General features: G+C 46.0%; 1 protein-coding gene across 1 annotated transcript; it reads right to left on the reverse strand.

Annotated features, from left to right (window-relative positions):
• Positions 1–7,627: 7,627 nt before the first annotated feature.
• Positions 7,628–8,341, reverse strand: LOC141021868 (uncharacterized). The gene has a single exon (XM_073497720.1). The coding sequence runs from the start codon at positions 8,339–8,341 to the stop codon at positions 7,628–7,630; it is 714 nt and encodes a 237-aa protein (XP_073353821.1).
• Between the last annotated feature and the right edge of the window lie 5,896 nt (positions 8,342–14,237).

The following is a 14,237-nucleotide window of genomic DNA, read 5'->3' on the forward strand; positions in this document are numbered from 1 at the left end:
TTTCACCCTTGGGCGCGTCGAGGACAGCGTCATGGTTGTCCGCCGTGATGTTGTTGAGGGAGAGGAAAAGTTTTCCGCTGTGGGTCGCCATCCGCAACATGGCCGGGTCGGGGAAGACCACCGAGAAAGAGTCGCCGTCAATCTGCGTCACTTGCCAGTCCCAAGGGCCCTCAAACAGGTGCGGCAGCTCCACCTCCAGGATCTCCTTCGAGAGCGTGCCCGGGGCCATGGTCAGGAAGGCCGCATTGGCACCGAGCAGGCCCTGTGGCTCCTCATCCGCTTCTTCCACGTACTACAAGCATAAGAAGCCCTCCCCGACGATGGCGTGGCCCATAGTTTGGAGCAGCAGGGGCTTTCCATGCATAGGGCAGTATGCCGAAGCGTGGCCCCTTGGCTACAGAGCACACACAGCTACTTGAAAGAGCAGTTGTGTGGCACCCCGGCTCAGAGCAACCAGTATACCTTGCATTGCTAGCCCAGAGATCTAGTCCTCTGGCAACACACAACAACTTGGTATAGAAAACAATCGCTTTATTGATGCTAGCGGAAACATAGGTTCGATATTACATCCAGTGGCGAGGCCAAGCGGCACACACAGTGTGGCTGAACAATATGTACATTATTTAATGAACACGAAGGGGCCTCGAACACGATAACTACGCGGCAGCGGAACGATGACGAAGCGGAACTCCATAGCACAGGAACACCGATGTGGACACGATCTAGACACGGGACACACTCCGATCCGATATGACATTCCTGAAATCTGGCATGGCACGCCAGGTCAGTACATTGAATGTACTTGCAAGCTCACAACAAACAGAATCATAATGGCAAACAATATTATGACAATTAATCAGGTTAAATGCAATGCATCATATTACTCAAGTATCAACTTACTACTCATGCAAAGCATCAAATTACTACTCATGCAGTGAACATGCTCGTGCACCGAGTCCCTCGGACTCACTTACCGAACGGGTTACCTCATAACCGATATTATTAAAACGGTGATCACTCCCGGATCATGAACAGAACCAACTCTTTGGCTTCCGCAACTACAACCATCTCACGGTCTCAACGATCTCATCACAAACCAGTGTCACGGTGTTTCTTTACTGTGCAAGATTAACTTATTTATGTTGACCCATGGTGTGACCTACTTACTAGCTGTGTCCGTAACCGAGGATGTGACTATCGATAGATTAATAAACACTCTGCAGAGGTTAGCACACTGTACCCACACCATGGAACCCAAGGCCTCGCACTCCCATTCGGGTGGACCAATGGTGTTCCGACAAAACCCGCCATTGCCATCACACTCTCTCAGCCACTATGACCAACTCCCCTCTTGGGCTAAGTCATGGGTGGCCCCGATGTCTACCAAAGGCATCCAACGGCCACCGTCGGGGCAAAACAAATCTATGGTCCCGCCCGGGGACAAGGTACCATAACAACAACAACAACAACGGGCACACAAGGTTATGTCTGCTTATCGGACCAGGGTACCGCACGCCCATAACCTTCCCTCGTTGGAGGCACCGACCAGAGGCATGACATCGGACCGAATAAGGGCCTTCCCATAAAGGCAAATGTGGTTGCACTAGGAAGCTCGATTCAGTGGCACCATGACCCGATCAATGTTATGTTCAAGTTGAGTTATAATTAGTTTTAACTTGACATGAAAGAAACTACGAGTCACGGTATGCCATGAACATGCAACTGTCTGACATGCACCATAACCACATAGCATGACAACAACGGATCAACAAAAATGCACCATGCTACTTGCACTACTCATCATTTTAACTTACTGGTTTCAACCTCACAGGTTATCTAGCTCATTATTTTTAGTTATGCATTATCATATTAAAAATCAAGAACTCCGATATGAAAGAGATACCGATCATACCCGAATCATAACCATGTCAAGACCAAACTATGAAATCACTTTTACTGCCTCATACCAGTTCATTCATGCAAAATACTTCTGTAACTAAGCACTTCTATCATGCAAAGTAAACTAGCATAAACATTATTCATATAAATGATTAAATGCATGAAAGTAATTCATATTTAAGTTGGAAAATCATAAATATTGAGATGACACCATGCAAATGCTTGTGGTGGCTTGCCTTAGCACAGAGGAGGGTCACACTCCTAGTTTCCTTCAAGATAAGTTTCCTCCTCTGAAAAATAATTAAAACCACAAAATAAAATGTCAAAAACACTTCTGAAAATCATCAGAAATTCTGGACAGCAGAGAAAAATCTCAACTTTTGTGTGCTGCTAGAGAATTCCAAGACAAACACAATACAAAAATAATCAAATCATTTGGACTTATGGTTTAAAAGTCAGAGCCAGTCATAGTTTCTAGTCAAAGATTGATTTAAATTTGAATTAAAAGAAAATCAGAGGGGGTGACGTCGATGGAGTATTCCTGGAATACGCCTCGACTCGTACCGCTTCGGGCGCGAGTGGTGATGCTGACAACGGGCCCACACGTCATGTCGGGGAGAGAGAGAGAGAGAAAACAGAGACGGGCGGCGCTTTGCCGGCGCTTTCTCCAGCGAGGAGCGCTCGGCGGCCAGATCGAGAGGGATGGGTGGATAGAGGAGACGCTCGCGCACCTGCCTGTACCCGTGGCATGGCTAGAGGTGGACAGACGGGGTCGGAAAGGGCTTCTCCAGCGGCTGCAGAAAGCAGAACTTGCCGGAGTTGAAGAAGACGGCGACGTGGGGCTGCACCAGGGGCTCCAACTGGTTCGGACGGCACCAGAGGGCCACTAGTGAGTCGCATGAGGAGTTGATTGAGCTCGCGGGGCACTGGAGTGAGGAGGAGGAGCAGAGGGGATCGCCGGCGAGCTCGGGTCGGGGACAGCGGCCAGAGGCCTGCCCGGCCGAGCTGCGGCTTTGCTACGGGTTTGTGGAGGTTGGGCGATGAGCTTGGAGTGCTCAAAGAGGCTGGAGGGGGTCTCGGCTCCGCCGGAGGGGTCTGGAAGCGGTGCACAGCGACGAGGAGTGCCAGCGGGGAGGGGGCAAGGCTTTAGAGCTCACGCGGGCACTGTGAAGCTCGAAGACGAGCACAGGAGGCGGTTGGGGAAGAAGACAGGGGCACGGGTGCACTGTGGCTTTGGCCGCGACGTGCCCATGCTCATTGCGGCTGCTCCGGCATCGGCGAGCGGCAGGGAGAGGTCAAGGGAGATGAGACGAAGGTTGTGGCGTGGTGCGGCAGTCGGCAGTGAGCGCTGGAACGAGCACGCACCAAACAGAGGGTCGGGCGTAGCGCAGAGCGCGCCGAACACCTCCCAGCGCGCGTGTCCACACACGGTCACCACGCGAACTATGCCAAAACGGTGCCCAGTGGTTGCCAAACCATGTCTGGCATGTTGTCTGTGCAGTGTTTGGTCTAAGAGCGGTGAGGAAGCAAAGACAGGCCGACCAGACAAGACTAGAGCTACTCAGCAAGTTTCTGGACAGAAACTTGGGCACCAAGTTTGGATGGCTTATAGAAGGAGATTAGGGCTAATCTTCCGGAGTTAAGGTTTTTTTAGAAGGGTAATGAAGCTCATGAAAAATCAACTTCATTGGATCAAGGGTTAATATACTTGCTGTGCAAAGTGCATTATTACGACAGAAAGGAAATGATTTTTGTAGCAAAAATATTCCAAAGAACTATGAAATATTTTTGCACAGGGAGGTGAGGCAAGGTCCAAAGAATGTTTAGGAATTTTCTCAGATTTTTATGGCCAACAAAAATGAGGGTTTGGAGCATATGGTGCTGAAGTGAATATCAGAGGGGAAAATGAATATTTTTCATTCCTATGGCCATTTTGAGAAAAACCAGAGAGGAAATGATGTCTGTGAGAGAGGGGTGAGTCACTTGGGTGAAAATCAAGGACATGCCCAAGTGTTTAAGTCCAACTGAGATGATTCAAAACCTCAAAGTCAAATCAAAATGGAAAATAAACCCAGAAAAAAGGAGGGCAAAAACTAGCAAAAACCAGGGTGTCACAAACTTCCCCCACTTAAGATGAATCTCGTCCTCAAGATTCGGTTGCTTGGGAAAATTGTTCCGGATAGGATGCTCTCAAAAAGTCCTCTCTTTCTCAGGTCGCTTCTTCCTCGGTGTGATGCTCCCACTAGACCTTATAAAACTTGATTGCCTTACTACGGGTGACTCTTTCCATCTTTTCCAAATTTATGAACGGTCTTTCCTCATAAGTCATATCCTTAGCAAGCTCTAGCTCTGCCACATTAGTCCTTTTCTCGGGTGGCGAGATACATCTTCTCAACTGTGAGACATGGAACACATTATGCACTTCTGACAGTTCTGGTGGTAATTCCAACTGATAAGCCACTGTGCCAACTCTGTACATCACTGGGAATGGACCAATAAATCTGGGTGCAAGCTTTCCGTGGGTCTGGAACCTCTTTACTCCTTTCATGGGCGTGACTCGGAGATAAACATGCTCTCCGGGTTCAAAACTGATCTGTCGGTGCTTGGAGTCATAATAGCTCTTGTGTCGGGATTTTGCCAATTGCAGTCTATCTTGGATCTCCTTGACTTGTTTCTCGGCCTCCAACATCAAGTCGGTCCCAAAAATGCGGCTATCTCCGGTTTGAGACCAGTTTACAGGAGTACGACATTTACGGCCATACAGAGCTTCATATGGTGACATCTTGAGGCTGGTCTGGAAACTGTTGTTGTATGAGAACTCAGCATACGGCAGACAATCCTCCCACTTAGGTCCTTGAGCCAAAGCACATGCTCGCAACATATCTTCAAGTATTTGGTTCACTCGCTCTGTCTGCACATCAGTCTGAGGGTGATATGCTGCTATACTTCAATGTTGTCCCCCAAAGCTTGATGGAGACGTGACCAGAAGGCTGAGGTAAAGAGAGATCCTCGATCTAACATGATAGATTTTGGCACTCCATGAAGACTGACGATTCTGGACACATATAGCTGTGCAATTTGATCTGCTCGGTAGGTGGTTCGGATAGGAATGAAGTGGGCTATCTTTGTCAGCGTGTCCACCACAACCCATACCGCATCATTGCCGCAGTGAGTCTTCGGCAGACCGGTAATGAAGTCCATGCAGACATCGTCCCATTTCCATTAAGGAACTGGTAAAGGTTGAAGAAGTCCGGCGGGTTTCTGATGTTCTGCCTTCACCTTGTTGCAGATATCGCAACAGGCGACAAACTATGCAATGTCCTTCTTCATTCCCTCCCACCAAAATATCTGACGAAGGTCTTCATACATCTTAGTACCTCCTGGATGAATCGAGTACGATGACTCATGTGCTTCTGCCAAGATCTTCTTTCTCAAGTCTGCTTGCTCAGGTACGCAAATCCGTCCTCGTACCTTGCTTATCCTTAGAGAAGTCCTGGGTTTCGCCGTCTTGCATACATTGGATATCGTGTTGCAGGACTGAGTCATCCTGTTGGGCTATGCGGATCTCTTCTTCGAGGGTAGGGGTGACTTCCAATATATTGGCGAGGTCGGCCTCAACAATAACCAAGTTGAGCTGAGCGATCTCTTCTTGGAGTTCGGGAGGCAGGGATTCTATCAAGGCGTTCAGGTTGGCCGGCTTGCGACTGAGGGCATCGGCAACCACGTTGGCCTTACCGGGATGGTAATTTATTCCAAGATCATAATCATTTACCAGTTGAAGTCATCTTTGCTGTCGGAGGTTTAAGTCCGGCTGGGTGAATATATACTTGAGACTCTTGTGGTCGGTAAATATCTAACATCTCTTGCCTATGAGATAGTGCCTCCAAATCTTCAAAGCATGCACGACTGCTGCCAACTCCAAGTCATGTGTTGGGTAATTTCCTTCGTGAGGTCGTAGCTGTCTGGATGCATAGGCTACAACCTTGCCATCTTGCATGAGAACACATCCAATGCCTCTTCTAGATGCATCACTGTATACATCAAAGCTGCGGTAGATGTCTGGAAGGGTCAATACCGGTGCTAACGTCAACCTGGTCTTCAACTCATTGAAACTTTTCTCACTTTCCTCAGACCAAACAAACTTCTTATCCTTCTTGAGTAGTTCAGTCATTGGCTTGGCAATCTTAGAAAAGCCTTCGATGAAACGACGGTAGTACCCAGTTAATCCAAGAAAACTTCGGATCTCAGTCACTGTCGTGGGTGCTGTCCATTCAAGCACGTCCTTCACTTTTCTTGGTTCCACGGCTATGCCTTCTGCTGACAGAACATGTCCCAAAAATCCGACTTGTTTGAGCCAAAACTCACACTTGCTAAATTTTGCATATAACTGATGGTCACAGAGCCTTTGCAAGACTGCTCGGAGATGTCCCTTGTGCTCTTCTTCACTCTTCGAGTATATGAGGATGTCATCAATGAAGGCCACCAAAAACTTATCCAAGAAGTCCATGAATACCTTATTCATCATGTGCATGAAGAAGGCGGGGCGTTGGTGAGACCGAATGATATGACTGTATATTCGTAAAGACCGTATCGAGTGGTGAACGCGGTCTTAGGAATATCTTCTTTCTTGATCTTGAGTTGGTGATATCCGGTCCTCAGATCAATCTTGGAGAACACTTTTGCCCCACTGAGTTGGTCGAACAAATCATCAATCCTCGGAAGTGGATATTTGTTCTTGATAGTGACATCATTTAGCTGACGGTAATCCACACACATTCGGAGACTGCCGTCTTTCTTGTCCATGAATATTGCTAGTGATCCCCATGGTGAAGAGCTTGGGTGGATGTATCCTTTCTAAAGCATCTCATCAAGCTATTTCTTTAGCTCCACTAACTCGGATGAAGGCCTCCGGTAATACTTCTTGTATACAGGTGCGGTCCCGGGCACAAGATCAATTGCAAACTCAAGCTCTCTGTCAGGTGGCATTCCTGGTAATTCCTCAAGAAATACATCTGGAAACCCACTGACTACCGGAATCAGATCCAATTCTTCAGCTACAGCTGTGAAGACCATGTCTTTCTTGGGTATGCTTCTTCGAGCAAAGAATTGTGTAGCCTGACCTTCCCGACTTGTCAATGTGACTTCTCTGGTCGCACAGTTGATGCATGCATACTTGATGTTGGGTCAACCATTTCATTCCCAATATAATATCCAACTTGGCAGACTCAATGACTATCAATGAAGCTGGGAAGATGACTCCTTTGATGTCAATCTCCAAATTGCGACAGGCCAGATTGCTTTTTAGCACGGATCCCGGGGATTGTACCATCATACTCTTACCCAAAATCAAACAGGGAAACTTGTTTTTGGCAACAAAACTCCGCGAAATAAAAGAGTGGGAAGCCCCAAAGTCAAATAAAATGATTACAGGTATGCTATTAACAGGAAAAATACCAATGACGACTTCCGGGTCCTCTTGGGTTTCATCTGCGGAGAGGTGATGAACTTGCCCTTGGATGGTCTTCTGACTAGGGTATGGTCCCATGCGATTGACTTGCGGCTTGCCGTTCTTAGGGCACTGTCTGGCATAGTGTCCGGTTTGCCCACAATTGAAACATGAGTTGTTACACTGACAATCTTCGCGCACCGGACTGGTCACAACATTCTTGACTTGGGTAGAGGTCTTGTTAACATTCTGCTACCAACTGGGCTTGTACTCAACTTGAGTCTACTGCCAGGTACGGGTCTTCTGCACTGATTGTCCATCCTTCTTGGGCTCAAACTTGCGTTTGTGATCGTTGTTGGCAGGCTTATTGTCATGAACAATCTTGTGCTCCCTTTCTGCAATCAGGGCTATGTCTACCAGAGTCTGGAAATCCAAAAAATCGAGCATGATGAGAGTGTATCTGAGGTGGTGATTCAGTCCGCCAAGGAATCTGTCAATCTTTCTCTCTTCGGTGGCCACATCATACAGGGAGTAGCGAGCCAAATTATTAAACTTGTGCAGATACTCGCTTACTGACAGGCTACCTTGGGTGAGAACGAGGAATTCACGCTGCTTGACCTTCATAATACCGGCAGGAATGTGGTACTTACGGAAATGGTCCTTGAATTTATCCCAAGTAATCTCTTCGTCTGCTGGCCACATGGCTTTAGTATTGTCCCACCAAATAGCGGCGGCTCCTTCTAGATAGTGGGTAGCAAATGGAACCTTGTCGGCTTCCTTGGTGCAGGCAATTTCAAGCTTTTTCTCAATAGTCCGTAACCAATCGTCGACTTCCAAAGGGTCGACAACCTGACTGAAGCTTGGAGGCTTGGTCCTTTGAAAATCTGAGAGCTTGGAGTGATGGCCATTCTGATTTCCATTTTGTCCAACCATAGCTTGCACACTTCTCAGTAACTCAAGAAGATCTTTGTTCCTTCTTTCTTCGAACATGCGCATGAGTTGTTCAGTGGATGGTGGATGAGACGGTGGAGGCGGCGGTTGCAGATATGGTTCGGGGGAATTCCCTGCCTGTCTTGCGGAACGATGGACAGGTACCTCCTCACCAGTGTGACTGCTGTAGCCTCCCCTCGTCATCCTATTTGTTTGTTTTTCCCAATATGAAGCAACCGAGACGATCAATATCCAAAATGGGGAAACAACAAGCGACAAACCGAAAGAGAGCAAGAAAAACCAAGGCGAATAAAAAGGGTTCCAACATAATTATACATAGACTCATACAGGCATGAAACATCATGACAAGTACTCATACATAAGGAAGCATAGCGACTAATACGACTACACTCGTACTAACAACTTCGGCTACTCTAACGATCTACTGCTCTGCTAGTCCTACGGTGTCCTCTCTTGACTCGGACTCTGAACTGATGGCGTTAACGGAAACCTCCGGGTTAAAGGTGACATGATGATGCTGCCTCGAGGACTCTCCCTCAGGGGCAGGTCTAGGACGAAGCATAGGAGCTGCGGGGGTAGCAAGAAGCGAAGCCCACTCGGCAGGAGACTCATGAGGGGTCACTGTCGAGGTGGTCGTGGCACTCGAAGGGTTAACCGGGGTAGTAGGTGGTACAGAGGCTGGTGGAACAAACGGAGTAAAGCCTACAGTAGGTGGGGTGGATCTGTTGCGAGTGACAGCGAGAGCGATATGGGTGCGTGTCAACTCCCGGGCCAACTCGACAACCAGAAGGTAACCGGCGGTGATATAGCGAGAAAGGTGGCTAGATGAATGGTCACACACCGTGTTAATGAAAGGGAAGCGGATACGCCCATTCTCGTGTAGAGAAGGGTAGAAGAAGAAACCTGGGTGGGTCTGCATGCGAACCTCGTTGTAGCACAAGTCTACAAGACCTCAAATGCTGCTAGCTGGATGGCCTGAGAAGGTGTGGAAGCAAACCACCCTTAGAGGAACAAGTGTAAGCGCCGGTAGGGGAACTGTAGTGCATAGTGACCTCCGCGTAGTACTCGTACGCTGAGCCCGCCAGATACTCCCGATACACCTGGTACACTGGATCAGCACCGCTGGGGTAGAGTCGCCACCACACGTTCTGATACAGATGCGGCGAGGTGTAGGGTACTTGCTCGGACTGGTACTGGTACGGAACTGGAGCCATCTACACTCAAAATCATTAGCCGGTTAGTAAAAACAACAAATCGCATGCAATGCAGCAACCAGATGCAAACTAACGCCACTCAAGCCTATCTACCATTTACTAGTGCATCGGCGGTATAGTGCGTCCTACAGTCAGCGCGGCTCTAATACCAAGCGTTGTGGCACCCCGGCTCAGAGCAACCGCTATACCTTGCATTGCCAGCCCAGAGATCTAGTCTTCTGGCAACACACACCAACTTGGTACAGAAAACAACCGCTTTATTGATGCTAGTAGAAACATAGGTTTGATATTACATCCAGTGGCGAGGCCAAGCGGCACACACAGTGCGGCTGAATAGTATGTACATTATTTAATGAACATGAAGGGGCCTCAAACACGATAACTACGAGGCAGCGGAACGACGATGAAGTCGAACTCCATAGCACAGGGACACCGATGTGGACACGATCAAGACACGGGACGCACTCCGATCCGATACGACTTTCCTGAAATCTGGCATGACACGCCAAGTTAGTACATTGAATGTACTTGCAAGCTCACAACAAACAGAAGCATAATGGCAAACAATATTATGACAATTAATCAGGTTAAATGCAATGCATCATATTACTCAAGTATCAACTTACTACTCATGCAAAGCATCAACTTACTACTCATGCAGTGAACATGCTCGTGCACCGAGTCCCTTGGACTCACTTACCGAACAGGTTACCTCGTAACCAATATCATCAAAACGGTGATCACTCCCGGATCATGAACGGAACCAACTCTTTGGCTTCCGCAACAACGACCATCTCACGGTCTCAACGATCTCATCACAAACCAGTGTCACGGTGTTTCTTTGGTGTGCAAGATTAACTTATTTATGTTGACCCATGGTGTGACCTACTTACGAGTTGTGTCCGTAACCGAGGACGCGACTGTCGATAGATTAATAAACACTCTGCAGAGGTTAGCACACTGTACCCTGATGACCCACAAGTATAGGGGATCAATTGTAGTTCTTGTCGATAAGTAAGAGTGTCGAACCCAACGAGGAGCAGAAGGAAATGACAAGTAGTTTTCAGTAAGGTAATGTCTACAAGTGCTGAAATTGTAAGTAGCAGAGTAGTTTGATAGCAAGATAATTTGTAACGAGCAAGTAACGATAATAGTAACAAGTGTGAATCAAGGTAGCCCAATCCTTTTGAGGCAAAGGACGGGCCAAAACAGTCTCTTATGATAAGCAAAGCGTTCTTGAGGGTACACGGGAATTTCATCTAGTCACTTTCATCATGTTGGTTTGATTTGTGTTCGCTACTTTGATAATTTGATATGTGGGTGGACCGTTGCTTAGGTGCTATTCTTACTTGAACAAACCTCCTACTTATGATTAACCCTCCCGCAAGCATCCGCAACTATGAGAAAAGTATTAAGGATAAATCCCAACCATAGCATTAAACTCTAGGATCCAATCGGTCCCTTACGGAATAGTGCATAAACTGGGGTTTAAGTTTCTGTCACTCTCGCAACCCACCATCTATTTACTACTCCACAATGCATTCCCTTAGGCCCAAATATGGTGAAGTGTCATGTAGTCGACGTTCACATGACACCACTAAGGGAATCACAACATACATACTATCAAAATATCAAACACATATCAAGTTCACATGATTACTTGCAACATGATTTCTCCCGTGACCTCAAGAACAAAAGTAACTACTCACAATCAACAAACATGCTCATGATCAGAGTGGTGTTGATATGCATAATGGATCTGAACATATAATCTTATAAACCATATAGTAATCAACTACAAGATGTAATCAACACTACTAGTCACCCCCTAGCAACAATCTATAGTTCCGGTAACAAGATTGCATACAAGAGATTAACGAGGGTTTGAGATGAGATGGTGCTGGTGAAGATGTTGATGCAGATTGCCCTCCCCAAGATGGGGGAGTTGTTTGTGATGATGATGACGATGATATCCCCCTCCGGGAGGGAAGTTCCCCCAGCAGAATCGCTCCACCGGAGGGCAAACGTGCTCCTGCCCAAGTTCTGCCTCGAGACGGCGGCGCTTCGTCCCGAAAGCCTCTCCCTTATTTTTTCTAGGTCAAAACCACTTATATACCAGAAGATGGGCACCGGAGGTGGGCCGAGGAGGCCACAACCCACCAGGGCGCACCAGGGGGCCTGGCGCGCCCAGGTGGGTTGTGCCCACCTGGTGGCCCCCTCTGGTGTTTATTGGCTCCAATATTCCTTAAATAATTCATAAAAAATCTCCGTGAAGTTTCAGCTCATTTGGAGTTGTGCAGAATAGGTGGCCTGACATAGCTTTTCCAGGTCCAGATTTCCAGCTGCCGGAATTCTCCCTCCTGGTGTGTTCCTTGCAAATTATGAGAGAAAAGGCATTAGAATTACTCCAAAAAGCATTATTATGGATAAAAACATTATAAATAACAGTAATAAAACATGATGCAAAATGGACGTATCAACTCCCCCAAGCTTAGGCCTCGCTTGTCCTCAAGCGAAAACAAAAATCGAAAAACATGTCCACATGCTTTGAGAGAGAGGTGTCGATAAAAACAAAATACGGACATAGAAGCATCATGTTGATTATTATAACAGCAACAAAATTAAACATAAAACTTTTATCATAGAACTTTTATCATACACTTCCCATGAATAAGTAACAATTCATCACACAATCGAAGTATAAAGCAAAAACTCTGTTAGAAACCAACAAACTATGTTCTCAGTCAACTTTGCAACTACAATTCATCATCTTTTCAGGAAGGGTCACGTGTCGGAGCCTTTTAAGCAAGTCCACATACTCAACCATCATATAGTATTCTATGATTGCTAACACTCACCTCATACCCATGAACAAAACGTTTCAACCGGACACGTAGAAAGATAGGGGCTTATAGTTTCGCCTCCCAACATACTCACCTCAAGGGTGATGTCAACAATAATAACTCATGCTATCTTTATTCAACTGGACATATGTGCCTAGATCTTTCCTCACCACATGATGCTTGCCAAAAGAGAAAATAAAAAGGGATAGAAGGAAAACTTTGACTCTTTGCATAAAAGTAAATACATAAAAGTAAAAGATAGGCCCTTCGCAGAGGGAAGCAGAGGTTGCCATGCGCTTACTTGTTTGCATGCTCAACCCCTTAGTGCAAAAGAACGTCACGTTACATTGCCCCTTAAGATTACAACCTTTATTATGCAGTCTATCGCTTTTATTCGCTGTCATCCAAGTTCGCGCAACGCTCAATTTTCTCTTACACTAAATGATTTGACATATTTAGAAGCAATTTTTCTTGCCTTTTTGCACCGATGACAACTTACTTGAGGGATCTTGTTCAATCCCTAGGTATGCATGGTGGACATTCGAAAAAGACTTGGGTTTAGGGGTTTTTGGATGCACAAGTAGTATCTCTACTTAGTGCAGAATTTTTGGCTAGCAAAGATAGGGGCAAGCACCACATGTTAAAGGATCTATGACAATATGACTTCTATGTGAATATAAACAAACATAAACCATTACGTTGTCTTCCTTGTCCAACGTCAACAATTTTGGCATATAATATTTTGATGAGGGCTCACAATCACAAAAGATTTCTAGGATAGTCTATTTATATGTGAATCTTCCCTTCCCTTATTAATTCTTTCATGAGTTGCATCACTGACCAATGCTATGTTTTTCAATCTCCAATTAAAATTTTCTTACTTATACTTTTCCTTATGTGGTGCTATCACCTACCATAGGATTAGTATATGATCTTATTGATTTATTTCCTTTCTTTCGTTTGCTTTCTTTCTCTTTTTATTTTCTTTATTTGCAACATGAAAGTAAAGAAAGTATAAACTCGAACTAACTTTATTATATAACTTGCACATGATAACAATGATAGATCACTAAGCAAACTCTCAAATAAGAAAAGGGTAGAACTAAACTTTATTTATCTAAGCAAAATATTGAACTAAGGTAAGTAAAAGCAAAAAGATAGTGGGATGATACGATACCGGGGCACCTCCCCAAGCTTGGCGGAAGCCAAGGGGAGTGCCCATACCCGATACCCAATTCTCCTTTGGTGGTGTCCGTAGGCTCCTCCCGCTTCGTCTCGATCTTCATCAACCAAGAATCTTCTTCCATGGGGTTGGAGGAGAAGGAAGACATGACGCTTAGCTTGATAAATCTGACCAGAAACAACAAGAAAAGAGAACACATGATTGTCTCCGTGATACGTTGGTTAACAGGTTCAGGAAGTATATATAGATTTTTTTTATCTTGGAGGACAAGCATATGGAAGAAAAAGGAGTACGTGAGGTGTCCCAGGTGGGCACAACCCACCTGGGCACGCCAGGCATGCCTGGCGCGCCCTGGTGTATTGTGCCCACCAGGGGACGCTTCCTGGGAGTTTCTTCATTCCCAAAATTCTAAATTATTCCAAAACTGACAAAAAAATATTTTTGCAGATTTTTTGGAGTATGTTTACTTACGATACTACGTACCTCCTTATTTTGACGATTCTGGAGTGTTCCGGAAGGACTCTTTTATGTGTTCTTCCGGTGTCAAAGTTTGGACAATATTGCTTTCAACATTAATAGGCGTACCTGAAATATATTGCTTTATTCATTGCCCGTTGATAACCTTCGGGTTAGTGCCTTCAAAATTATTTATTTTGATGGCACCGGACCGGTAAACCTCCTCGATGACATATGGGCCTTCC

The sequence above is a fragment of the Aegilops tauschii genome, chromosome 4 (assembly GCF_002575655.3).
Source record: "Aegilops tauschii subsp. strangulata cultivar AL8/78 chromosome 4, Aet v6.0, whole genome shotgun sequence".
Classification (NCBI taxonomy): Eukaryota; Viridiplantae; Streptophyta; class Magnoliopsida; order Poales; family Poaceae; genus Aegilops; species Aegilops tauschii.